This window comes from Anser cygnoides, chromosome 2, assembly GCF_040182565.1.
Source record: "Anser cygnoides isolate HZ-2024a breed goose chromosome 2, Taihu_goose_T2T_genome, whole genome shotgun sequence".
In the NCBI taxonomy this organism is placed as follows: domain Eukaryota; kingdom Metazoa; phylum Chordata; class Aves; order Anseriformes; family Anatidae; genus Anser; species Anser cygnoides.
The window spans coordinates 53,985,258-54,012,020 of record NC_089874.1 but is presented as its reverse complement, the minus strand read 5'-3'; the positions used below and the strand labels follow the sequence as shown (position 1 = coordinate 54,012,020).

The window sequence follows — 26,763 nt, the reverse complement described above, 5'->3', positions numbered from 1 at the left end:
AATGAGATAAGGCAAATCTTCTGGGACAGGTTTCCATCTAAATAACGCTTGACAAGTAGTCCCTAACCACAGGGACCCCAGTCGCAGCTGCACAAATGTCCATCTTCAATTGATTTGAGGGGTGAGGAAGAGTAGTGACAACCTTGTTTCAAGAAGATCTGGAATTCAAGCCACATTCTAACAACTTCTATCCTTTATTCATAGCTTCCACCTGAAGGCAATCTTTGCTGACCTCCCGAGATGTAGAGGCAGAATGACTAGGTAGAAAACACTCTGTTTTACTATGCTGGCAAAACTAAAACGTTCTTTGCTTACTGTCAAGTAGATTGTCACATTGAAGGGAAGTGCTGGGACTCTTCTTGGAACATTCCAGGATGGATGCACCATAAGAACCAGCAGAAGAGAGGGGAAATCGAGTCCTTCATGCATTCTGTGCAACAGAAACATGCTTCTCCTCACCCCCAACCCACCCACATATGCATCAATTTCAAGGCTCTGCACAACCCTCCTGCTTCATTCTGCCATATGAGGCCAGAGCGTGAGAGCACGCGTAAGGCTCTGAAACAAGATCCCAGCATCACAGCAAGAGAGCAGGGGTCAGGAAAAAACAGACGGGGATGAAATTCCTCTCTTCAGCCCTCTCCATCCACCACACCTGCATCTGAAATGTTTCTGTACAACCAGGATGCCTTTTCCCAATGTCCTATTTGAGAGGGCATGCTTCTACCGCTGCCCTAACAAGCTCTCTCTAGCTTTGTGGCAACATTTTCTCTCTGAAGTAGAAAGAACACTCCCATGTTCTGAAGAAGGGGAAAAATTCCTCCACTTCTATCACTTTCAAACATCCTTCAATCTCTCCATGCACCGCAGGCATGACATAAAAACACTGGGGTGCTTAGCAGGCAGAGTAAACAAAACATCTCAAAACACAGCTGACCATGAACACCCTCACCTTTCACAGGTGAGGGATAAGCAAAGGAGGAGAAAAATGTGATTAAATGCTGCTGTAGTCTTCAGGCATTACTCAAGAGTGGCTGGCAGAGGCCAAATCTTTTGCAGGAAAAGTGTCTTATCTCCTGGCTTCCCAAACTGTACCAGGTCAGCTGAGGAGGTTTCAGGACTTTGCCAGCTCTGTCTCTCTGTGGAATCCTCAGCAGATTGCTCCAGCTGGGCTCCTTCCAGCTCTTCCCTTTTTCCATTTTAGCATATAGCTTGAATAAAGAAAACAAGATGAAGGCTTTCAAAGATAACGCAGTCTTTCACAAACAGATGCAGAACAAAGCACAGGAAATTCTGAGCAAAGTAAAAAATGAATGTTGTCTGTTCAAGGCTTATCTGGAATGAGTTAGCCTCTTAGTGGACAGATCTGAAACACGCCGACTGCGATTGCAGCGCTCGCTAATGGTCTTGAGAGAGGAGCAAGCAGGGTGGGTAAGGGTGGAAAATCAACTGCCTTCAGCACTTAGAGCAGGCAACTCCTTTGGACGTACCAGAGACAACACTTGTGAGTCAAATCTGTGCTCGGCTTGTCACTGTCATCCCCACCACCTAAGCACACAGCTCGTACATCTGCAGCCATGAATGGACACCCCACTTCAAAGTATTCAAGTCATTTAAATCGAGAAATAAAGGACATCAAAGGCAGATTACAGAAAGTGTTTATTCATCTAATCCTGGATACAAAAGCACATTAACAGCCTGTAATAAATCTGTGCTAGTCAGACACACACACACAAAAAAAAAGATACGTAAAAAATGCATGCACATTTATTACGATGTAGAGTGATCTGCTGTGACTTAATAGTGTACGTGCTAAGCTATATTTATTCTCCGGAAAACATTCACCCACAAACACCGAGAAATATCTGCTGTGTGATCGATGCCTCACCATCATCGGTTATCGAAAGGCAGCAGCTATTTCAGAATGGTTTCTTGGAGATTCTAACATCAAAAAGATCCCATCAAAACCAAACCAAAATGCAGAGGCATGAGCTCAGGAAGCAGGCTGATATCACAGGTTGTTCTGAGCAGTAAAACGAAGGTGACTAATTCCTGGTTCTGTCGCTTAAAAAGGAGACTGGTTTTCTAGCTTTTCACAGCAGAAATGCCACGTTCAAGCGTGGTTTGATGACACCCAGCGAGAACTCAGTATCAGCCTGCTGAAGTTCCTGTGCCCAGGAACACAGGTAATGGAGGGTGTTCGAGGTCAAGAGTAGGTGCACTGGCAGGTGTGTCGGGCAACTTGAGGGAACACTTATTGTGCCCATCAGTACTTACAGCCATCTGTCACTAATCTCTACTTTTTCTTTTAAAACCACTTTACTGCCAGTGTTGACATGATAAGGTTTATGGCGCGCGTGACATCTGCGCTGATTAAACACAGCCTAATGGCCTTAAAAACATCCTGCTGGACCAACGCTTGTGAACAATTTTCACTCTTTCAGACAGCGAGACATTTCTAAAACACCCCACACGTCAAGCAAAAGCTGCTGCGGAGGTTATAAGGCCCTTGAAGACTGCAAATGTCTTCTCCCTAACACTCTGGAAGTGCTACACAAAATGCAGTCTTGGACTAATACCACAAAGCTATACGGTAACTATAATTAACAAAAACCTTGTTCAAAGCTAAGCCCAGACAGCCCTGAGCACAGTTTCAGAAAACACAGTTCCTTAGGATTGTCCACACTAACTGCACTACACAGCCCGTGTGATTGACTGAAACTCCTCTCCACTTTGACTTGTGACATTATTTCCCATTGCATTGCTATTTTCTTAATAAAATAGAGCATTCGATTTCAATGACTGATTTTTCTTTCCCTGTGGCCTTACTGGTTATATCCCTTGTTGTCTGTCCTTCAAACTGAAAACACTACTTATTTAGTGCACAATTTCCTTCTGCCAATCACGAGTAATAGGGTAGCAACGTGAGTACTGAAATTTAAACCCTCTTTACAACAGCAGCTAAGGACTCCAACCTGCAGACCTTTTGTCTCCACTGGAACATTTTAATCGACACTAAAATAATAATAGTGATGAACACTGGGCATTCGACAGACAAAAAAAGCCTAAGTATCTTTCTCCCCACTCCCATGCATCCAGACAGCTATTGTTCCTAAAGAGAGAAGCATTTTGCTCACTTTTTCTGAGCGCACTGCTGCATCGCTGCCTTCATCTCCACTTTGCGTCCAGATTTCACGCAAACAAATTTCTATCCCTTCTGATCCACTGGGCAAATCATACTACAGAACTCCATCATTTACACTACCTTTAACAGCTGTTTAATTTTGATTTGATTTCTATGCGAGCCACAAGCTGACTCTTTACCGCCTCTCAGTGCAACTCAACAGCTGGAGAAAGCTGCCAGCATCACCACTTCTTGTCTCAGCAGATTACCAGCACGCTCTTCCTCCACCCCGACCTGCCAGAATTTGAAGGATAATGCTCTAAAGAGGATCTCTCTCATTTTCAACCTCCCCATAAAAGTCTAGTCATCTAAAAGAAAAAGTCAGAAATTTAAAGTTCCTTATCTGCCAACCAGAAAAATGGTTGGTTTCGAGTACAAAGCACTGCATCTCACCAGAGAAAGTACCAAGACAAACCTAGTTTTCCAGCAATTTATGTACATTTTGACAAACATTTCTAGAGTCAACTCGGGTAACACAAGACCCGATGCATATCTTGATACAGATCTGTACAGACTTAACATTAGTCAAAGAAGCCACTTTATGTAAGTTGTGTCATGCTCATTTATAGAACAAGCAAACAAGAATTGACAAAAGGTCCAAGTTGTGACAGAGCTGCCAATTGTACAAGGTATTTGAGAAAGTGCTGTCCTTTTGGCTGCACATGCCAGACAAAAAGATTGCCAGCCTAAATCTGGGCCCTGGAATTTTATGGCTGCAGAAAACAGAATGAAGCCGTTTGTTTGTCCACATTCAAGGGTGTTCTCTGTACTGCTGCTACAAACAATAAATCCAAGGCAGCAGTTATGCAGAAATGACCCTGAATCAAGGAAAACAAAATTGCTGTCCCCTGGTTGGGGTTAAGGCAAAGTTTTATTTCACAGACAGCCCGTGCAATGAATTTCACCACTACATCAGTGGTGCCGTTTTTGTTAGTTTGTTTTAAAAATACCATAATCTAACTCCTATGACTGCAAAACATTTTTCTCCATTTTTTTTTTTTTTAACTGCATCTTTGCTTCTATTTCTGGCAACTGTGGCCCCTTCCAGCACCAAAGCTGCAGTTAGAGAAGATGACTGCGCCAGTCCTAAGGCTGCGGCTAGAAAAGATGAGAGTGCCAACTAAACAGCATGCTACCATCAGGTGGGACTAATCCCATCTCCTCCTCCTCCTCCAGCTTTTGGTCAACGTATACTGTACCCTCGTTTGCAAGGAATGAGGGCTCAGTGCTCATCCAACCTCTTGGTGAACCTGTGTAGGTCGTTAAAACTTGAAAAATAATTTTTCTGGGCTAGTTTTCTGCCACTTTGTTACGTTGAACCGACTTCACTGCATGCTCAGACAAATGGCAGAGATAATATAAGACAGTGGGGGAAAGGAGGAGGACCAACAGCTGTTTGATCCTCAACCACTTCTGATCCCTTTCCTTACCTTACTTATTTTAGGCCTACAGTAACTCAGTCTCCTGCAGACTATGTATGCTCTCCTGCAGATAATTTGTGGCTTTTTTTAATCTTCCTCTACCTACAATTAAGAATATGCAGGGAGCCGAAATTATTTTTGGAATTACTTTGACTAGAAATACACTCAGGGACAACTGCAACTTTTTTTTTTAGGTGGCAGTGAAATGAAGCTTTAGGAAAATTAATTATACAGTTCCTCTGTTTTCCCTATTAGAAAAATATCCACCTCTTATCTTTTAGAGAAAAGGGATGGCGGGTGTCCTGCAAGAGAAATTTTTCTGGCAGTCCTGCAAAATATAGAAATGGCATGAACATGGGAGCACAACTTGGACATAATTGAAGAGCGTAGAGATCACGCAGGGTGTAATTTGCCCTACAGACTTTTATAAGTGGTAATGATGGAAAAGGCAAAAAGAGCCTGTGTCAGCTGATGAACGAACAAGTCCCTGGCAGGCTCGAGAATGAATTCTGTTCTAAAAACAAAGAAAGGAAAAGAGATTTGGAAATTTTCAGCAGAGCCCAACCCCAACATCCTGTTATTTATTTGTTAATCTTTAAATTGACTTGACAGCAAGTACCAAAGTGAAAGTGATGTTGAGTGCCATGACAAATCTGCTCAAATGCTTATTTTCTGAACCTTTTAGTTGAAAACATCTATATTTAATCACAGTTTAAAACTAGCCAAACAGGCTGTTTACTTGAAATGTAAAGGGAAAATACTGCAAGGTTGAAAGAGGTGTTTCTGTAAATGCATTTTATAAATCCACTTACACTGACAAGGGTCCTTGGCACACTTACAATCTTCTACTAAAGCTTAGGAGGCAGACAGACAGACATTGCCTACTGTCAACAAATGCAATTTCACATCGCTGATAGAGTAAAAAGCTCCCTAGACAAACGTTAGCGTAAAACCTTCTCCCAATATTTAATTGAAGCTTTCAAACATAAGAGAGATGAAGTTTCTATATCTGAATCATCGCGATGAAGGAAGAGAGCTACTTCCTTTTTTTTTCCTTCCCCCCCCCCCGCACCAGGAAGGCAGGAGGAGCGAGGAAGGTGAGGGCACACCTGAGGCAGCCCTTCCCCGAGGACAGATGCGTTTCCATCCCCGCACAAGGGAAGAACAGAGCCGTGCCCTCAGCCTGGAGAAGAGGTGGTCGCCCCTCTGGCGGTTGCTGCCACCCCTACATAATTGGGTTTCTGCAAATAACGCACTGCACTGAGCCGATTCACCCAGCTTAGCTGTGTTTAGGCATTTCCACCATCTCTGTTGCAATTTTTATGCCATGCGTGGGGTACTGTCAACAAGGTTTCCCTCTTGTATCTTTCCCAAAGTTTTCCCTCTCATATATTCTATTTCCAACAAGCTCATGTTTGCCACAAGTTTAACATAGCTGGCATGTTTGGAAATTGCCGTGACACCTTTTGTATAGCAGAGCACTATATGCTTGAATAATTCTATTGTTTAGTTTGCTTTTCTGTAGAATTACAAACCACCTTAAACAAACAAGCAAACTTCTGCGCTTTCTCTGTTTAAAAAATGCCAACACTTCTGTATCACAAACTTCTTCTTTATCACTAGTTTCTAAAAATAGAATTTAAAATCTATGTCATAAAAATTTGCTTTCTGATGTACTCTTTTGAGGGTACTGATTTTATTCTCATAAAAAGAATGCAAGCAAGAATGCAACAGCTTTTATTGCCTTTTTTTTTTAAACACAGTCTTATTTTTCATACTAAGCTACGCAAGAAGAAAACTATTTCCCAAGGGAATTAGCTTTCCTCTTAGACAAGGATCTCTGAAAATTGGTTTCACAATTCCAAACACCAATCCCTATTCTTAAAATCTGAACGCAAATGACAGGCAGCAGTAATCAAAACCACTAAAGAGGTCCCTCCGGGTTTTCCAGTCTACGACCTTGTTTCCATAATCAGAGTTTCAGCATCCCATTTAGGGCTACAAAGGGTTTCCTGACAACCTACAGAGACATCTCCTTTGGATTTTATATTCCCAAGTACTGAAGAAAAATATAGCAAACAACGGCATACTGTAGGGTGACATTCTATACTCTGTGAATACCTAGAGTCAACATAAACATGTATGCAATATATCCACTGATACAACGACCAAAATACACCCGCTCTTCTTCATCTGAAATCCTTCTGCTGGGGCAAGTAACAAAAAAACAACCAACCGAAAAGAAAATAAGACTAAAGAAAGTAGAAACCCAGCGTAGGATGGGAAAGTAATAAGCAGCACAAACAAGTAAGCAAAGATTATCAGGTGAAAAGGGTATATAGAAAAAGGTTGTACTGGGGAGACCTGCAAACACCCCGCCTCCACTCCCCACCATTCTCCCCCCCAAAAAAAACCCTCTACTTTATTCAGAATCACATAAGTAAAAGGGATTCAGGCACAAACTGATTGTGTAAGACTGCTTTCAGGATAACACATATCTTTAATTGCGAGGCAGGGACTGCCAAGTTATTATAACACAGTTAATCTCCAAAACTCATTTGAATTCCTCCATTTTGTTTTATTAATTTCAGCAGTCCGCATTATTCTGCATGGAATTTAATTGTCTCTGTGCCACCACCGGTCCATCTACGAGTCTGCAGAAACTTTAGCACAGAGAAGACTCCTATTAATGGGTTCACCTCTCAACATTTCAACTGAACTTGCTTTTCACACTATCAATTAAAAAGGCACCGCTATTCCAGCTGCCAAATCGTTAACTGTACTACTGTACTGAACAGCTGAAATGCTATTGATAATAATTTTCATGCAAGTTCAACGGTGGCTTGGAGAACACTGGCAAAACAACGGTTGTAGCATGTTTACACAACGTCAGCCACTCTGAATCCACAAAAATTTAAATATACCAGTTGCAAGGGGCTAGTGGATATTTTACCTTCCTCTCTTACCAGAAGTCAGTACTTTCGAAGGAAACAATTACAGATTGCAAGCTTGTAAATAAATATAAGTGGATGACAGTTATAAAACCAGAACAAACAAACTCTCTCTGCACTACAGATGGTGGCACCAAGATCAAACCGTGTTCACCAGTTGTTTTGCAAACCTTGCAGTCCTCTGAACTCTCTGAAATACACCAGACCAGTATCTTCCACCTCCAGCACAGAGCTCAGAGAGCTTGAACCAGGGCCCCTCCTCCTCCTTCTGGAAATGGTTAAATTTACCAGGTACTGGAAGGCGACCTATTCAATTTTGAACGACTGAAGGAGCAATACCCTTTAAAGGTCATGAGGGACAGCAACAGGGTTGTGCAGCACAAACCCAAAAACAGATGCAACTTTTAAAAGCTGGGGTAAAGAAGGAGGAAGAGGAGGACATTCGGAGTGATGGTGTTCCTCTTCCCAAGAAACCATTATACATGACGAGCCCTGCTTTCCTGGAAGGGGCTGAACACCTACCTGCTGATGGGAAACAGCAAATGAATTCCTTGGTTGGTTTTGTTAGTGCACACAGCTTTTGCTTTACCTAATAAACTGTCTTTCATCTCAACCCATGAGTTCTTGCACTTTCATGTTTCCAATTCTCTCCCCCGTCCTACCTGGGGAGAGTGAGCGAGCAGCAGAGTGGCACTTAGATGCCTACTGGGGTTAAAACCACAACAGGAGGCATGAAACACATTTGAATTATTTCAGCAGAATTTTTTTCCCCCACGAGAGCAATGGGTGCTGAATATTAATAATGAAATCTCTCTCCAAAAAAAAAAAAAAAAAAAAACATATTTAACTGCAATAGTACCTTTTGGAATAACACACAAGAAACACTGGTTGTGGTCTGCATATTGAGCAAAGGACACATGCAAGGAAATGTTTTTAACTCTAACAGTATAAAATCATGAATCTAAGGCTAACCTTGAAATTACTGTATTCTCCTAAATTTAAAATAGCTTGGTATGTTCTTAGGATGACCTGCTTTTTCCTCTGTCCACAGAGACATGTGGATTTGAAAATATATGGCTATGTTTTTTTCAAAAGATGTAATGAGCAAACTCCATGTTTTAATAGATTTTCTTAATGTCACCACACCATATCAATCCTCCTCCCTTTTGCAAAGCTTTCCTCTATATAATGACACACTCTTCCAAACATTAAAAAAAAACTTTTGGTCAATGATGTTGAAACAGAACTGTTCTGAGACAGGACATTTAACAAATCAATTAACAAACAGAAGGAGTGAAACAGAATATAATTCTAGCTCAAAATAAGTAAATAAGCAAGCAAGCCAAAACCCCCACAGAATTGATCACCTACTTTTGTGAAGAAGCAAAAGCACCAAACAATACAATCCTAAATGTGAGAGGCAAGCTCTGAAGATGTGAGCTATGCCATCACCAGAGGAAGCCTGTGGCATATTCCACGTCTGGTACCTGTATCCCCACAGCATTCCCAGCCAACTCACTTTTCATCTAAGCTGCCTTTGGAGAAACTAGATACCACAAAAACCTCAGTCATCCTGTAACCTGGCACACCATCAAAGCCTCCTAACACACAATTACAGTGCTTCACGCCTTTAGACTTTTTCCTTTGACTAAACAAAACCCCCACAATGGAATAAGAAACTTTCCAAGAGAAATTGTGTTTGACAGAAGATCAATGATGCAGAGGTGTTTGAGGAAAAAAAAAAGCTTCCACTGTTTTGTGTACACCTCCAAGCTTATTAATGGCTTGCTGCTAAAGCTAGATGCCCCTTCCCATCAGATCAGTATTTGATATTATTACTGAACTCAGAAGTCTGAGGTCTTCTTTAATCACATTAAGGAGTTTGCAATTGCTTACGCAATACAGTAACTTTATCATGCTGTCTGCAGTTATTCAGCCATTCCCCCAGGTTTTTGCCTCGTCGGCAATAACACTCAGGAAAAACACGGTGAAATTTGACTCACCATGTCAAAAACACAAGCTACATATAAATATGAATAACCTACTAAGTAAGCACCCAGCTGCTGCTTTAACGCATTAGCACATGTATAATTATACACGTGCTTAAAAGGAACCATCATAAAGTTCCATAAAGAAACAAATAAGCTCTTGTGAGTGAAGAGAGAACTGTAAGGCTGCTCAGAAACCTGAATCCTGCTACTCATCGCTTTCAAGGCTCAAGCCAGCATGACAAAGCCTTTTCAAGAAGGGGTCCTATGTCAGTGAGTAAATCTGAAAGAGACGCACTCTATATTCGCCTCTAAGAAACACAGCCTTTTTTTAAGCAAGATGTAAGGGGAAGGGATGAGAAACAGATGATGATAATAATAATAAACAACAGCAGCAGCAATTGGACAGTGTCAAAGGATTACAGAAATGAAATTAAACTCCTTTAAAGCCCCTATCATCTAGGTTTTTCTGCATTTCCTTATAAAACCTTTAAACTCCCTGAACAGCTAAACTACGGGAAGCCGACGTCCTACTGTGTACGTCCTCAGCCCCCACAGATCTTTTTACACAGGTCCAATGTCACTTCACCTCTGGGCACAGCACAGACCAAGACCACTCCAGAGTTACAGGTGCTGGTTAGCCAGTTTCTTGCACATAAGTGACACAGAACAGGTAGGTGTCTGTCCTTCAAGATAACTTATTCAGACCATTTTCATTTTTCTGCTCACAAATTTTCACTGCATTTGTAAGAAATCAATCACCTTTAAATGGATACCTTCTCGGTTGATGTATTTGGTACATCAGGGAGCAGACAGACCAGCGGAGCCTTCTACCAAACAGCTTTGCCCTTGCCCTGGCCTCCTGCCCAACACCTACCCTCCACCTTGATCCCTATCTACATCAGTTCACCAGAAACAGAAACACATGGATTGTTCAAACCAGGCATTTTAAGCGCTTCAGAAACAAGTTCTGTGTAGTTCAAAAGGGCACAGTGCATGCCAGATGGTACACCGGTCTACTTCCTTGCTACAGCAAAGGACTGCATTTGAAACAACTGAATCCTTGCAGCAATACCAGGGAGGCAGCTTACCGTTCACTGCCTTGAGGCTTCCGCTAATGCCGTCACCATGTTGCCGCTTCTGTGCGTTCTTGAACTCCTTCAGAGATAAATAAAGGACCTTCCGCACCACCCTCTCCTCTGACCAGGGAATCCCATCACTGTCGTCCTAAAGATGGAAGCAGATCGGAGACATTAATTGCATGCATCTGAAAGAACAACAACTAAAAAACAACAAACAAAACCCCAAAACCTAGAGCTAGACAGATTATTTTTAATTAACAAAAAAAGATAAGCTGAAGAAAAATACTGTATAACAAAATGCAACCTAAACTCAAGAAGCACTAACACAGAACAGAAACATAACCATTATCATCACATCAGACCATTAGTCCCTCTAATCCCTTACCCTGCAAACAGCAGTAGCTGTCTACCAGGTGTTAAGACAAGAGGTAAAAACTCATTTGTTAAAATTCTCATAATGAATCCCTCTGCCTTATGGATAAATTTATCACAACCAGGAACTGTTCTTCCAGACAATTAAGAGAAAGGAAAAAAAAAAAGATAAAATTAATTTCAACGTTGCGTAAAACTAAGTTCTGTGAACCAACCTTTCTTACGGCCATTTTGGCCTTGTTTTGTGCCCCTTGGCTTAGGATTTTTGCATACTGATACTACATTATCAGTTCTCTGGTTTAGTGATTTATATTTATTGCAGCATTACAATGTAGTTGATAACAATGAAGTTATTCGGAATTTATCTCAGCGTAAAGCCAAGTGGAATTTGGCCCATGGGGCATATGTTTTCTACTTCATTTTTAGAAGACAAATGCTATATTGTCAAAAAGAATACTAGCGTATGTCATATTTAGTACTTGCTTTAGTTAAAAGATTAATTCCCTGGAAAAGCATTTCCCTAAAGCCTTTAGCATTCAAATAAATTAAGTCAGCAAATTGATATAAAGACATAAGTGAAATCAGGTACGTCTTTTTTCTTTTCTTTTTTTTAATGTATATCACATTTTCATAAGCCCTAATATTATTATCTCAGGGTCTTTAATATCGTTATTTGAGCATTCTGGTTCTTGAATTCCTCAAAGACTACATCACTGACTAGAAAAAAAAAAATTATGTTTCCAGGCAGGACTCGTTTAGGTAAGCGTACTACAGCACACTGCCACGCAGCACTGGAAAACCACAGCACCCACATTAGCTGTCCACACCAGGCAGCAAGAGAGTTTACACTGTCCCGTGTGTAAAAGAAGTAACCAACACCACCAATTTTTACAAAATAAACTTAGTTTAGGGTGCCCATTGATAGCTTTTCCTTTGCTCCTCTAGCACGATACTAGCATTCAGCTGCTGAACTGTGATCAAAAACATTTTTCCCCCCAATTGTACGACAAATTACTTGGCAAAAATAAAAGTAAAATTAAAAAAAAAAAGGACAAAACAATGACTGCAGTGAAAGCAGTTAGCATTTTGGCAGCAGGATGTGCATTTCGCACTAGGGACCAGCTACCACGCTGTGAACAGCACTGAGCTGTGCCCGGAGAGCTTTAGTGCTCAGGGGGGACCTCCAGGCCAAGAAAGCACACTTGGTAACTGAACACCCACAGCAAAGGAGAATGAAAAAAAAAAAATCTCCAGGTAAGCATTTAAAATGGACTAGTACATCCCATTGTTTTGTCAACAGAGCTTTATACAAACAACTTTGGCTTGCCATTTTGCTGCCAACACAACTTCAGCCCTAACCAGAATGGATGATGGATACGGATGGTCACAGCTTGCTCGATTTTAACAAAAGCTGCCCGAGAAGCAACATTTTTGTTACCATAGGCTCGCAGGTACTGAAAGCAAACCAGGAAAGGAAACCCATCTGCAGAGAGAGCCTACCAGCAGGGGCCTAGCTGGACTTCACACATTCCTGGTTTTGCAACAGATTACGAGGTAATTACTAATTGAATCCTTAAGGAAACCGTGCTTGGTTTGGAAATATGTGTAAGCATCTGTGGCATTTATTTGTCCACGTTATCGACGCAAGCCTGAGGACGCCTCTTGCTCCCTTCACGTGTATTTTTAGAAATTCTTTACAGAACGGGCAGCAAACATGAGGACAAGGATTAACCACCCTCCGGCCGTTCACCTGAGGCTGATGTGAGGCACACAGAAAGCCCCAACAAGAGGAACCACCCCCCTCACCCTGTGTTTTTACGCACTTTAAGCCAGGGAGACAGAAGAAATAGGCTTGTAATTCTCCAATCCAGATCATGTACACCATACTAGAAGACATGCTGCCTTTCTCAGCCTCTGCCAGCCTGAGGCCTCTCCCCACAAAACACCAGGCCAACCCCAAAATGGGGAAGCCACCAACAACCACCACTCCTCCACCTCTCCGGGAGCAATCCCCAAAGACCTGAAAGCTGCATGAAAACAACCATCAGCTCCTGATCCTACAGGCGCTTTCGTTCCTGCTCAAAATGCAGCAGCAGAAGAATAAAAACACATCAAGAAACAAACCCCACTTAACCACCCTTTGCCACACCAGAGTTTGAGGCGAGGAATGCGTGGCAGCACTTGTTTCAATGGCAGCAGGCTGAAACCTGCTGACAGGACTGATTTTTGAAGATCTCTGGGCACTCACTGACCAGGCGGCAGCAGGGACAAGTGACATTTGGGGGGCACAACTGAGTCCCTGGGCCACGCAGGTTGCAGCCTTCACTCAGGAAGCAAGGAGACGACCACCACACATGAGAGACTTCACTAATCTACTTTCAGCCACCTTCTTGAAATATTTCTGTGAACAGCCCAAGGTCATCTCCCTCTCCCCAGATGTATGTGTGAAAGGACAGCATGCGGCTGGCACTTACTTCTGGAGTGACAACACAACCTCCGTGGTGCCAGCAGAAGGCCCTGGCCCTGAAGAAGGGCCATGGTGTCACCAGTGACGGTGCAGCCCCCAGGAGATGGGAACAAAGACTTCTTTCGGCAACCCCTGAAGTGACGCAGCAACGTTTCACAGTGGTCCCAAGTTGTGGGGCTGCAAAACCAGGGTGAACCACGGCAGCCTCATCCCCACATCTGTAAGAGCAGCAGTCTCAACACAACTGTTTACAGAGGAGTCTCTCCACATCAGAGCCTTTGCCATCCCAGTTGTGCCGAGGCTGCAGTCTCCATCCTGCCGACGCCACTTTGTTGTGGGCTTTCCCTGCTCCCATTACCCGGCCTGAAAAAAGACCTCAAGCTCCCCAACACTGTGTTATCCAAGGTCAGCAAAATAAGGGGCTAAGCCAGTGCCAATGCCCACATTTATGTGGCTCCATATGTAGGAGCAATAAAAATCTTTCACAATCATCGACTGCATCTCCCCTCTAGCGTGCAGCACAAAAGCAGCCACAAGCCGGAGAGCAGCTGACTCGGCATCCAGCTGGGCTCTCGCAGAGAAGCAGCTCCGGCTCCCGACACGTTTAACCATAATTACATGGGTCAGATCGTCCCTGCCTTGCCACACCACCGAGGGAGAGCCGCAGCGTGCCCCGCTCCGCGCTCACACAGCCAACTGGAAGAGTTGCCTCACCGCAGCAAAACGACGCGTGTGCACCCAGAACTGTTCAGAAATACCCTCAAGTAAAAGCCTTGAGGAATTTAATGTATGTAACTTCCCCCCATAAAAAATAACAACAACAAAAAAACCACCAACCCTCAAAGGCACTGACTTGATCGCCGCCTTTAAACTTTTCCACAGGGAGCAGAAATTTGATAATAGATGGCTCTTGAGGCTGACAGAGAGGGGTATAGTATCATCCAACAGCTGGAACTCGAATTCAGAAAAATTTAAGTTGGAATTACAGAACAATTTCTTTAACTGTGCAAGTAATTAGCCATTGAAACAACTTATGGGGAACCAATGGATTGTCTGTTATTGACTTAGACCCAAAAAAGCACCAAATACCATCTTAAACAGTATATTCATCACTGCAAGCTCATAGCCTTTGTTGTGCAGGACAGTCTAGATGATTTTTACCTCCTGGTTTGGTAGCAAGATTAGCTCACAGATTTGTTATTTAAAAAAAAAAAAATGAAGAAAACAACCAGGTAAACCCTGGGGCAGAATTAAAAAACAAAACTGCATCATTTCCTTTAAACTTCTAAAAAAAAAAAAAATCAATCATTGCACCTTCTTTGTTATACCATTTCTGGGAAACTGCATGTTGTACATTTATATCTGAACTTCAGCTAGCAGGGCAGCCAAGTGACAGGTCAGCAAGTTCAATATGAAGGGACGGGCATGAGCACGACCTCCACTGACCTACGTGGTATGCTCATGCACAGGACTCCATGTTATGGATGGCAGGGCAGCCCTCTCCTCTCTGTCCAGCCTGACTGGGAGCTTGCCTCCAGCTCCACAGCTTCAGAGATGATGTATGTAGAACAGCATCTCTACAGACTCCTAATGTGGGAAGAACTCTATATATCTGTGTGTTTTTACTATACACATATTAAATGTATAAAATACTTAACACACATAATGCTGATATATTAATATGTATATATACACTAAAATATATGTATGCATTAATATATAATACACGTATAAATATAACTATCGAAATACATATATAAATAACATTAATCAATATATATAATGTGTGTACATCTGAAATGGGATCGAAATGTGTACCACCCATATCTTTCACCCTTCACCTACAGCTCGGCATCTGCTCACCGCAGCTCAGCTGTCTATCTTGTGCATGTGGCCTGCATGCAGGCTTCCTATTTCTGAAGTTAATCCCCCAAAAAAGACAGGAGAGGCAGGCCTCGTGCCACCTCCCGGGCAGGCGAGGCGTCACCCTGAAGCAGCATGCGCTGCGGCGTGCTGCGCTGCTCCGCAACGAGCATCCCGAGCACGCACACACACATGACTCGAGTTTCTCCATTCATTCATCACCAGGTATCACATTCTTCAGCCTGGCCCAGCCTTGCCTTAAGCAAACAGGAGTCACAGTTCACAGGGTAAAACAGGGCTGGAACAAGGGAGAATGCAATGAGCACTCAAAGCTATTTGTTTTACGTTATGTAAATACTTTAACAGCAGTGATGGTTTTATTTGAAAAGTCAGGACTTTGTAAGGTACAAAGATACTTATAAGCATGTGTGTTATGACTCAGAGCGGCTGGCGTATTTCCAGCTCCCTCTTTGGGTCTTTCCCAAGCACGCATCTCCTGACCCCATTTCTTCATGCCAGGTTGCAGAAAGCAAAACAACAAAACACAAACCCTCTCTTTTTTCTTTTTCCAGTACTGTAGCCAATGCTCAGTTAAAATCACTGTGGCACCCAGTGCCCTAAATGAATATGCTTTCATGGTTCAACAGCCCCCGGAGAGTCTTTCCCGCAGACGTAAGAAGGTCATTTTGAAGCAATGGGAAAAATAAACCACAAGCTTCTATCCTTTCCTCAAGGATATTTTTTAAGGAAAACTATTTCAAAGGTTTTTTTTCTTTTTTTTTTTTTTCCCTGTGTTTAGTTAGCAACGGAACAAAAATCTGTCTCTTGCATGAAAAACAGACAACGCATTTTCAGAGATCATATAAATTACTTTTCAGTTGAAGGACCAAAATGGAAATGTTTGTTTACTACATTCAAGACCTGCAACAGATTTTGCCTTTTGGCTGTATATTATCAATGGAAAACAGCTAGACCTGTTTTTCTCTAAAAGGGAAGGCAGACCTAAGAGAAATAGGTGGAAAACCTAGATATGACTTCCAAGACTGAAAGAGATTTCCTGTGCAGTCTTGGGCAAGTTACCACCGCTGAGAGCGATTAGCATGCTTATTCATTTACGGAGCCCACTTCCTCTGCGCACGAACAGCACAGGGTGAACCTCTTGAGAAAGTGCAAAGTCTTACTACTCTATGAACACACGGACTTCCCCTATCGCATTGGCAGAGGTCTCCGTTGTATCATAAAGTCCCATCAGCCTTTTGATTGCCCTGAACATGCATCTGCTCCCATCAGCATCCGACTGGCAGAGGAAAACCCCTGCTTCGGCTCAACGGTGCTAACTCCCTCTCTGTGTAACTTGCAAGGGCACGAGGGCTTTCCACGACCAGACTGCAGAAACTTCTCAGCTAAAACTCCAAGCTTTCAGGACAACAATTTGAAGTCAGACTCTAATTTATTTAAATGAAGAGGTATAAATAAAGATTTTCTACTCCTTCTGGCTGCTATCACGCAGCTTAGACTTCTTACAGCCAAGCACAGTACCATGCAAACTGGATATCCCCATACATATCCTAAGTAGCATCCTTGCAGCCTTTTGCTTACTATCAAGGTCTCCCCACTCCCTCCTCCCCGCAGAATAAAGTTCACACTTACTTAATATTTAACCTTTTAATCAAGTTTAACTATCCAGAGAGGATGTAGCAGTTTCTCATTTCAAACAAACTGCTTATATTCAGTGAGAAAAAATAAAACCTCATGAATGGCTTAAGTTGATGAAGATTGATACGGCTTGGAGACTTTATAGCACAGTGACTCATGCCTTCTGGAAAATGTAATCTGTTCTGTCTAGTTTAGGAAAATAGGTCATGTTTTTAAAATGTGCTAACTAACATGAGGAAAGGGGAAATTTTCTTTATTAATGGTTCTGTTATAGCATTAAGTGCATCTGATAATTATAGCAACATTTTTCCTAGTAATTCCAAACAACTTCTCCAAAGAACCCGTATTACATTATAGCTCTTGACTTGCAGAAATGATGTTAATATGGCAAAGAAACAACGAAGGAAAATAAAAAATCTCTCATTCCATTTTTTGTACTCCTCTTGCAGCTTTCAACCCCTGCAGTCTCTGTTGGTTAGCGCAAATTTGCTGCCTCCTGCTGCACCGGGGATTGTGTTTCCTCCTTTTAGACCAAATTCTTGTAAGAGCAGCATGGCAGAGAAATGCTCTGTTTTTGGGTCACTGAAGGCCTAAGGCATTTTTGAGCCCAGTGAGCTTCAACCTGCTCTCGCAAGAACACACGAAGGTAGAAGAAATACAGCTGATATTTTCTATCCAAACACAAGTCACTAGTGACTTAATACAGGCTCCCAAAATTGAGGCACAAAAAATAATTCCTAACTTATGTCTTAGGTCTAAAAATAAAATCTTTAAAAGTATAGGGTTTGTGTGTTAATTGGTTCTTCTACATAAACGCAGAGGCCTCAACTATGTGTCTGCACCTTTAGAAAACCACTACTCAATATGAAACTAGTGAAAGCTTACAAGACATCAACTGCTTCCCTTGTTGGTCTGCCAAGATAAACACTTGAGAGAAAAAAAAAAAAAAGAAAAGAAAAAAAGAAAAAACTAAACCCAAACAAATTCAAAGCAAAGCCAGGTCTTTCCTCATTTATCAACGTAGAGCAGAAGTCGACCTCGAATCATCTCTTAATGACAGCAGTTACTCCCAAGCGACAGCCCTGCTGGGCCGTAGCAAGATGCTGATCAATGCTTGGCATCCATGGGGGTAGAGTTTCGGGCTCCGACGGGACCTGGCAGCATTTGCAAGCAAGCTGTGAACAGCCAAGGGTGGCAGCGGACTGGGAGAAAGGCATAATCCCATGAGCTGTTACTCAGACTCGGGGAGCAGTTTTCATGATCAGTAAGCAACACCACCCTGCCCCAAATTGGGGTGCGATGCCAATGCCACCCTTACGTGGCCATTCGACCAGCCTGACTGGGGAAACTGTCAAAACCTCAAGACAAGGAAAATGATTATTTCCAGCCGGATCAGCTCCCTCATTGCTCACCACGTGGCCCTAGAGGAACTACTGCTGGAGCACAGAGAAAAGCACAGCGGCACAATTTAGCGGCAATCCGTGCTGTGCTGTTGTAGACCCCGAGATCTGGCTGCCTTCCGATGAACCGCACCAGCTTTTCCCACAGTGCTGAAGTAGAAACCAGAGTAGTTCGCTTTAGGAAAGTGAAAGAGGGGTGTATTTCTGTTAGAGGGACACGACCTGCAACATTTTAGGTAGGTCAAAGCCTGACAAGGTATGATCTGTTGTTTGCAACCCATTTACACCCAAACAAAAAGCTCTGACTTCAGAAATAAGTTCCTTATTTGGCACTCCCTTGAGGGGGAAAAAAAAAGAGAAAAAAGGTTGAATCATCTTCAAAAGGGTATGCTGTACACAAACAAACGCATGCCTCCCCCGTAGAAACCAAAACCCTGTTTCTCCCATGTAGGTGAACAGGTCTAAATCCTTTTTAAAGGAAAAACACACAAACAAACCTGATGGAGGACACTCACATGGCATGTCTCAGCTTCTCTGAAGTGCCATGAAATAACGCATACTTATCTTTGATTACAGACAACGAAGAAACTACAGCTGAAATTGGATTAGAAACTTCTGCTGAAAAACAATTTATTGCATAACACAACTCTGACAGCCTGGGTTTCTGGCCACCAACCGAGCCTTTATAAAAATCTGCTGGGCAGCTGCCAAATCAGCTCTTTGAGCCTTGGCATGTCAGACATCTGAGACAGTAGTCAAGGCAGCCACATGTACTGTGACATCCACAGTCCTGTACTTTTATGGTTAAATGGCACAGTCGAAGAACAGAGCAGTACGAGCCATTAAACACAAAGGTAAAAATCTCCTGCAGCTGTTGATCTGACAATCCTGATCACGCTGCAGAAGACCGAGAACCACAGCAGGATTTTCTTTTTAAGGATCTGGTATTAATTTGAACATAAAAGTAGCTTATTAGGAAGAGAGAAAGAGAGAAGCGAGGAATGAGAGAGAGCTCCAAAAAACCTTCGCACTTCTAGTTAAAAATACAATTTATAAATTTCACATTCCAAATATTCTGTCTCCAGTTCTAATTAAAACTCGCCACCAAGTACACTTCAGATATACATATAAAACCCAGTATGCACAAAGAGTATTCAGCAGCTCGAGATAATTAAATTCAAATATATTCTAATTAATTTCATTCTTATTCAGTTCATATTTTTATAAGGCGTTTGAGTTCCAGTATGCAACCGCATGAATACGGTCCAATAAAAAGTGATTTTTGCAGTTTAAATGTTCGGTAATAGGACCTACAGATGTGAACTCTAATATGGCTAATCCAATTTTGCTGCATATTACTAATTATCTAAAGGCCTTTTCCTATCCTTAAACAGCAAAGCTGATCCTTGACTTGAAAAATACTAACCACTTTTGCATGCCAAAATAGTGTTTTGGTAGTAGGGAAGAGAGAAAGCCAACTGGCACGTTACAAATTTAACTTAAAAATTCTTGTAGAAATGGAGGAGGCAAAGAGATCTAATTTTTGGCATCTCACAGGTCAGTGGTGTCACTGTTTTAGAGGAGCCGGAGCACTGCCACCGCGTCCAGCAGGATTCCTGCCTACCCACACCAGTATTGCATGAGCTCAGTGCTCCCATCATTTCCGTGGAGGAATTCAGCACCTGGATGATGAAGCCTTAGCGACAATATGAGAAGGTTTGCTCACGTAGAGTACAGTAGGTTATAACAGCAAAAAGAGCGTCTGCCAATATAAATGCTACATTGAAATAAATACACAGTCCAAAGACTATATGGTTTGGCTACATTGTTTAATAACAGCTGTGCCATCAGAAATGGGATGTGTCTGTGGGCCTGTGGCCATGGACTCGCTCCCTCCCTTCCATTGAAGCCTTCCAGTCCAGGCGATGCCAGAAGTCCCTTGCCTTAGCTTTGGAAATGTTCAACTTGGTTTCCTCTTCTTTCACTCTTTGAGATGTCCCTCGCCCGGGCAATCACCAGGTTTAAAAGAAGAGTTAAAAAACCAAAAACAAAACAGTCCCCCTCCATTTTCTCAACCCTCAAGTCCAGGAAGGGTAATGGCGGAGACAGACGTGCTGAACCTCTTGCTAGGAAATCTCAGGATATTGAGGCCTGATCTGCCTACCTGCCTGAACTGAATCAATTTTACTCAACCGGACGGGGAAAAAAATCAGCTATATTGACAGAGGCTCCTAAGACGGACATGCTGATATTGGGCTAAGAGCATGACATGTTGATTTTTCTTGCTGTACTACCTAAAAAGCAAGATTTTTATCAGACACCTTTCATCCTTGTTTACATTCCCAGCTGGCAGAATATCCTTTAAGGCTGGGAGAAGTGAACTAAACCTGTACTCTTCACTCAGAAGCCAATTAAACAAGACATGTGAGGAGACTCTCTAGATAGAAGCTACATGTATTTTCAGGTTAGTTTAGTTACATCAGCAAATCTTCAGCATAAAGATAAGAGTGCAGGCTGTCTTCCATTATATAGCTTAAGTTTTCCCAAGCTCATCCTTCAGTATTACAGGCATTTGACTTCCAAAATACTCCTCGGCAAACAAATGATGCTACTTAGCAGCGCAGAAAAGCAAATAATAAAAAAAGCATTTGCTCCACGAGGCTATCGGTCAGTAACAAATCAGATGAATGCATGTCAGTAACTTCCTAGAAGGTCTGCAAAACATTTTAATCATTGCCAGAGGAGGGTAAAGGACGTTGCCTGGAACTGAACTTGCAGCCCATTGCTCGGGGTACTGCAGCCAAGAATTTCAAGCAGAGTTACACCAAAGCACGCTACTCTGCCGCGTGCAAATTCCCACTAAAATTTACAACAAGAACAGCTGATAGCTCCTGGTAACTTGTGAGATCTCGTGTGACTTGTGAAGCCACGCTACATGTTCTCTGAACACTTAAATGGAATGGAAGAAGATAAGGAACAGGTAGGGAGCTTTTTCTTGGGAAAATGAAAAAAAACTCTTATGGAGATAGCAGATTTTCTTAATTGCACAGTGTTTTTTAAACACACAGGTGTTTCACAACAACAGGATCTACGTTAAACTGATAAGGAAAAACATAATGAAGTTTTGACCTTTCCATGATCTCCATGATCTTTTCCCCTCATTATTAATATTAAAAAAAAAAAAATGCTGGCTTCCTATTTTAGATCTGCGTGAGAACTTCCACCACGGTGGCACAATTGCTTCTCTCTTTCTCTGCTGCAGGTTTCTCGTGGCACAGCTCAGGGCAGTGGCGACACCGGTGCCGACGCTGGCACAGCTCCTGCTGCCTGGGGTCTGGGTTTCCGCGAGCATCTCGCAGCGCCGAACAAGCCCCTCGGCCTGGCAAGCGCTGTTTTGTTTAGCGTTCAATTCCCTCATCCCTCCTCTGCTCCCTGATCAATGGCAACATTCAAACTTTACTGAAGATATTAGAAGCACATCAAAGACAACCATTAAGCTTTTAAGTGCACTAATTGACATTTTAGCACTTACAAATCCATCTATGTGTTCTATCACTCAATTTAAGAGACTCGCTTCCCCGACTGTTAAGAGTTCCCCATGTTTTTAGCGGGGAGAGGAAGATTTTCAAAGCTATTTTTCGCAGAGAGGATTTTTAGAGAATTCAAATTACAAATATAATGCACTTCAAAAAGTAACACGTTTCACAAATTTAAGAGCTTTTCCATAAAAGCTGTAAATGGCATCACAGCTATAACTCACAGGCTTCTAAGCTCCAATGAATTCTGCAGCTGTTACGGCACGTCGAAGCCAAATCATTGTTACCTTCACACCACCACAACTGAAAAACCCAGCTATGATATTACAAACTGCATGGTGCTACATGAAAAAGGAAAGGGGGGAGGGAAGAAAAAAAAAAAAGAACCCACTAGTGATTTTGCAGTTGTTTTTTTTTTTTCTTCATTTGCAAAGGTGGCACAAAACAGAAGCTAAAACCATGAGCGACTGCTCTAGGTTTCCCTGCGGTGACTATCCCACAGCGGGATCCAGGTAAGCATTTCAGAACAACCCCCTGCATGCTGTAAAATCGTAGCATGCAGCACTCAGGTACTGTGATTTACAGCACCAAATCCCCTACCCAGCGGCCAAGCCCAGCCTCCGATTGCAGAAGACTGTCTCAATGACAGCAGGTCTGGACCCTTCTTCTATTACTGTCACATACCAACATGTTCACCTTCTGTTCTGTTAGAGAAATCCTCATTCAGTCCCAATATTTAAGGCAACGAGAGAGATCAAATTAAATTCTCAGGGTTTCGAGCCATTCAGTTCATTGCTGGATCTATTTTAGGGTCTCAGGCTGCCAGCCACCCCCACAGAATCTGCGCGCTAAACAAGTCTTTTGACAGGCTTGTTTATGCCTTCTGCAGCAAGCAAAGGCAAAACATTACAAAGCTAAGAACCAGGAGACAAATACAGTACTGTGCACAGCAGAAACCTCAAAAAGCTAGCCAACAGCAAACCTGCTGCTCCGCAAGCCTGCAGAACGACAAGAGATAAGAGAAACGGCCAGCTCGAGCAAGAAGGGGCTTGTGCTGCACGTGTGCAAAAAGCATCAGAGGTTTTCGTGGGTCTTCTGCAGGCAGGACATCCAAAGCAAACATCCCTGAAAAGACCAGGATGCTGAGCCTCAAGATGAGGAGCAGGCACAGTTAGTCATTTTCTCCAAAAGAACCACAGGGAAAATGTCATCATTTTAGAATTCCAGTTTTAAGATCACCAGGGACTTCTGATGTTTACTAGCATCAGGGGAAAAAAAAAAAAAAAAAAAAAAAAAAACAAGAAAACAAGTGGACATGAACAACATACAACATTTTTGTGGCTGAGGTTTCAATGGAAACGCAGTGACAGCACTTGGGGACCACAGCAGTCACACTACACAAGGCAGCTGCCTCTGGTCTGCGCCTTTCCTTACAGGAGACCAAATCACTTTTCCTCTTCAAGTACTTCCCTCTGTTCAACTTGTAGTAAGGATGGAGTCAGAGGGCTTTTCTCAGTGACAAACACTGTGAAGTGCTTCAGCAAACCCACCGCATCAGGGAAGAAGCACTGAAGATGCACATTAAAATTACACCCAGAAGAAATTTAGTGGCACGCCTTTGCTGTGTTCCTTTAAACCTTTCACCTCTTAAACTGTGAGTTCAATGTCAGATTATAAACATCATAAAAGCTCGTAAAATCCAATCATAAAACTGCCAGCTCATTTCAAGATTATTTGCTCTTCGCCTTGCAAAAACATCATGAGCTGTACGAGACTTGCATCATCTGCCTGCAAGTCCCAACACCTCTTAGTTTGCAACAGCTAAGGTCACTGCCACCGTCCTGGTCGTGTCACTGGGATGGACAGGTGCTGCAGCCTCACCTTGGGGATGGACTTTTTGGATGAGCTTCACAGAGCATTAGCTGCCTGCTAAACCGTCCTGAGCAGTGATCCCCAACAGCAGCTTCTGAGGAAATCACCTGCTACTGCACTTTCCTCCTGAAAAACCCAGCTTTGCGTGTTATCAGCAAACCTAGCAGCCACGAAAACCTCCTGCAACCTCAACCCAGCCAGGATTTGGGGGTGTCTCTATCCCCTCCACCCCATGCAGCAGCATTGCCTCCAGCCTTGCCCAGGCTGACCCTGAGAGAGGGAAGAAGCAGAAGGTACTAACAGATTGTGTGGGGAGGTGTCCCTTCGTTAGCATCGGGTACTGGCTCTTTGCGTTAGCCTGCGATAGGAAGAGAGGCAGCATTTGGTTATTTGGGCTGGGTTTCCTGCAGAAACAGCCACATCATTTCACCCCTCTCTAGGGAAGATAGTGCGGGCTGGATGAAAGCAGTCTGTTGGCTCTTCTGTGGAAAAGCACGGTTTAGCAAAACGAAATTGTCTTCGGGGTCTAGGCAGAGCAGAGCTTACCAATAACAGGTTTATGCCAAAACATTCCAGGAACTGGCTGAATCATCTGTAGCGCGATGTTGAACAATGCCACGGGAAGGTGACAGCTTTGAAGGCTGACTGTAATCACGTCTGTGATCTGTAGGAGAGACCGTGCCCACCCCACCTACGGGGTGCTCAGATCAATCTTCACACTTCGAGTGTACACCAAACCACGCGCGGTCACGTTGCAGCAATGCAACAGCCACTGGCAGCTCCAACAGCAAGGAGGGCTGGAGCCAAGTACGCCTGGGAGAGCACATCATGCCGCATCCTAATTTAAAGGGGGGGGGGGGGGGGGGGGGGGGGGGGGGGGAAGGTGTGACTTGCTGAAATGCCTCGCATCGCTGGGTGACCTGCTCCTCCCGGCGGCTCCCGCGTCCCAGCGATCGCACGTTGCTGCATACAGATGTAGCGGCAATGGTACGGCTTAATCAGTCAATGTTTTCACAACACATATTTCAAATATTAAGCACTTATTGAAGACTTAGAAGTTACTGTGTAAATATTTGTATTATATTACACTGCTAACGCTTCCTCACCAACTGTGGAATTTTAAATCTATCTAGTCTGATAAAGCTTTATTTACATATCACACTGCTCTCGATATTCAACAAAGTGAACTGACTAAATTTACACCAGCTCCACTCCAGTAGTACATGTCAGGAAAGAGCAATTCAACGATTTTTGTCTCTGGTATGTGACTAAACTAAACCAGAGGCAGTCACACGGCTTGTTTGGGGTTGGCATGACAAGAAACGCACCTTGATCTGGAAGCGTCCTACAGTCAGTATGGCCTACGCCAGGAGTTTTTCCTTCTTGAAGTGTAAAAACCAGCCGCAACGTGGAATCCCGTAGCAAGTCCCTGCTCAAAAGCTGGGAAGCGGGTGCTGCCTGCGGACCTCACACCCGCTGTGCTCCTGCAGCTGGCCCTAGCCCCCCGGAGCATCCCCCTTGTGCTGCGATGCCCCAGCGCAGGGCGACAGCCAAGGACAGCAGCAACATGGGGATGCCTGCACTCTTATTTTGGTCCAAACCATGAATTTTGCATCTGCCAGGGCACGCCGCCTCCTCGCTCGCAGCAGGACTGGCAGCGGTCCTCGCCATGGGGGTGCAAGCCCACCGCACGAGCAGCACTGTGGTGCTGGATGGGAGAGGCAGGATTTTTATCCACCCATTTGACGTGAAGGCAAGAAGAGTTTGTCACTTGTTTATTTGGGTCAGATTATCACCTCCCACTATTTTACAAGAGGAATGCCACGAGAAGCTGCTAATGCTCAGACAAGCAGCTAATGCTTGGAAAAACACGATCAAGACATAACCAGTAGCAAATGCAGAACACCCTTATTAGTCCCAAACAAAGTGTCTTATGTGGAAAAAATATAAACCACCAAAATGCAGTCAACTTCATCTCTGCTTATGAAAAAGACAGCAAATCGAGATGGACTGTTTTTCCACGCATGCATTAGGATGGCTCGTGGCACTTGCTGTGCTAACCCCTTCTCCTGCCTCTCTCCTCCTCCCCCTAAAAAGCAAGGAAAAAGGAGACTTATAGGACTGCAAGTAACAGTTGATACCAAGTTGATCATCACATCAGCTTTGAAAAATCTGTGTGCCTAAAGCACCCGCTGTATTGAAGAAAACCCTGTAGTGCGATAATCTGTTTACTCGCTGAATCCAACTTGCAGATTTATTCTTTATTTTACATACTGAATGAATATTTACTCTCCAATGAATTTACTTAGACTTGCACAATCATATGTTGAAAAGGGGGGGGGGGGGAAATGGAGTTGAAGTTGCATGCTACCTTTCGACAGCTCTGCCAGCTGGAAATATGCCATCAATTGTCTGTTCAGTACGTGATACGAAAGCAGAGGAGGCTGCTTAATAGAAATTCACTCAGTTTCACCACGTTTACCTTAGGTTTTAGAAAATGGCCATGAAGAAGATAGATTAAATATTTTTCCTTTTACAAATACCCTCCTTTCTTATTTTGTAACAAGCTTTTAGCCTCATACCAAGTTTATGACATTCCTAATTCAAAATGTTAAGGAAATTGGAAAAACAAAGTGCAAATGGAAATATTAACCAGAGTTTTCCTTCATTTCAAAATCTGGACAGTATCATGCTAAGAACACGAAGTAGGTCCAACTACAGTAGTTCTGTACGTTACCAGTAAGCTATGCATTAATGATATGCAAATTTCTGTTCTGGAGAAATATGTCCCACTTCCATGGAAAGCCGAAGACATAAACAAATTGCAGAAAGCTGCGATTTCTGTCAGCTGACTTATTCAAAGAAAGCAAGATTCAGTAAGTGGCACTTCCGTACAGGCGTTCCTCCACCTTTTGCTCTGCATGCAGAAGGACAGACACGCGGACGTACGAAGAAATACAGGATGTGTTGC

General features: G+C 43.1%; 1 protein-coding gene across 1 annotated transcript in view; it reads right to left on the bottom strand.

The window, feature by feature from the left end:
* Nucleotides 1-26,763, bottom strand: part of JARID2 (jumonji and AT-rich interaction domain containing 2) — a 213,225-nt gene that overhangs the window by 110,152 nt on the left and 76,310 nt on the right. The window contains exon 2 of the mRNA XM_048057982.2: nt 10,636-10,771. Coding sequence (XP_047913939.2) covers nt 10,636-10,771 — 136 coding nt within the window. The remainder of the gene's footprint in view (nt 1-10,635; nt 10,772-26,763) is intronic.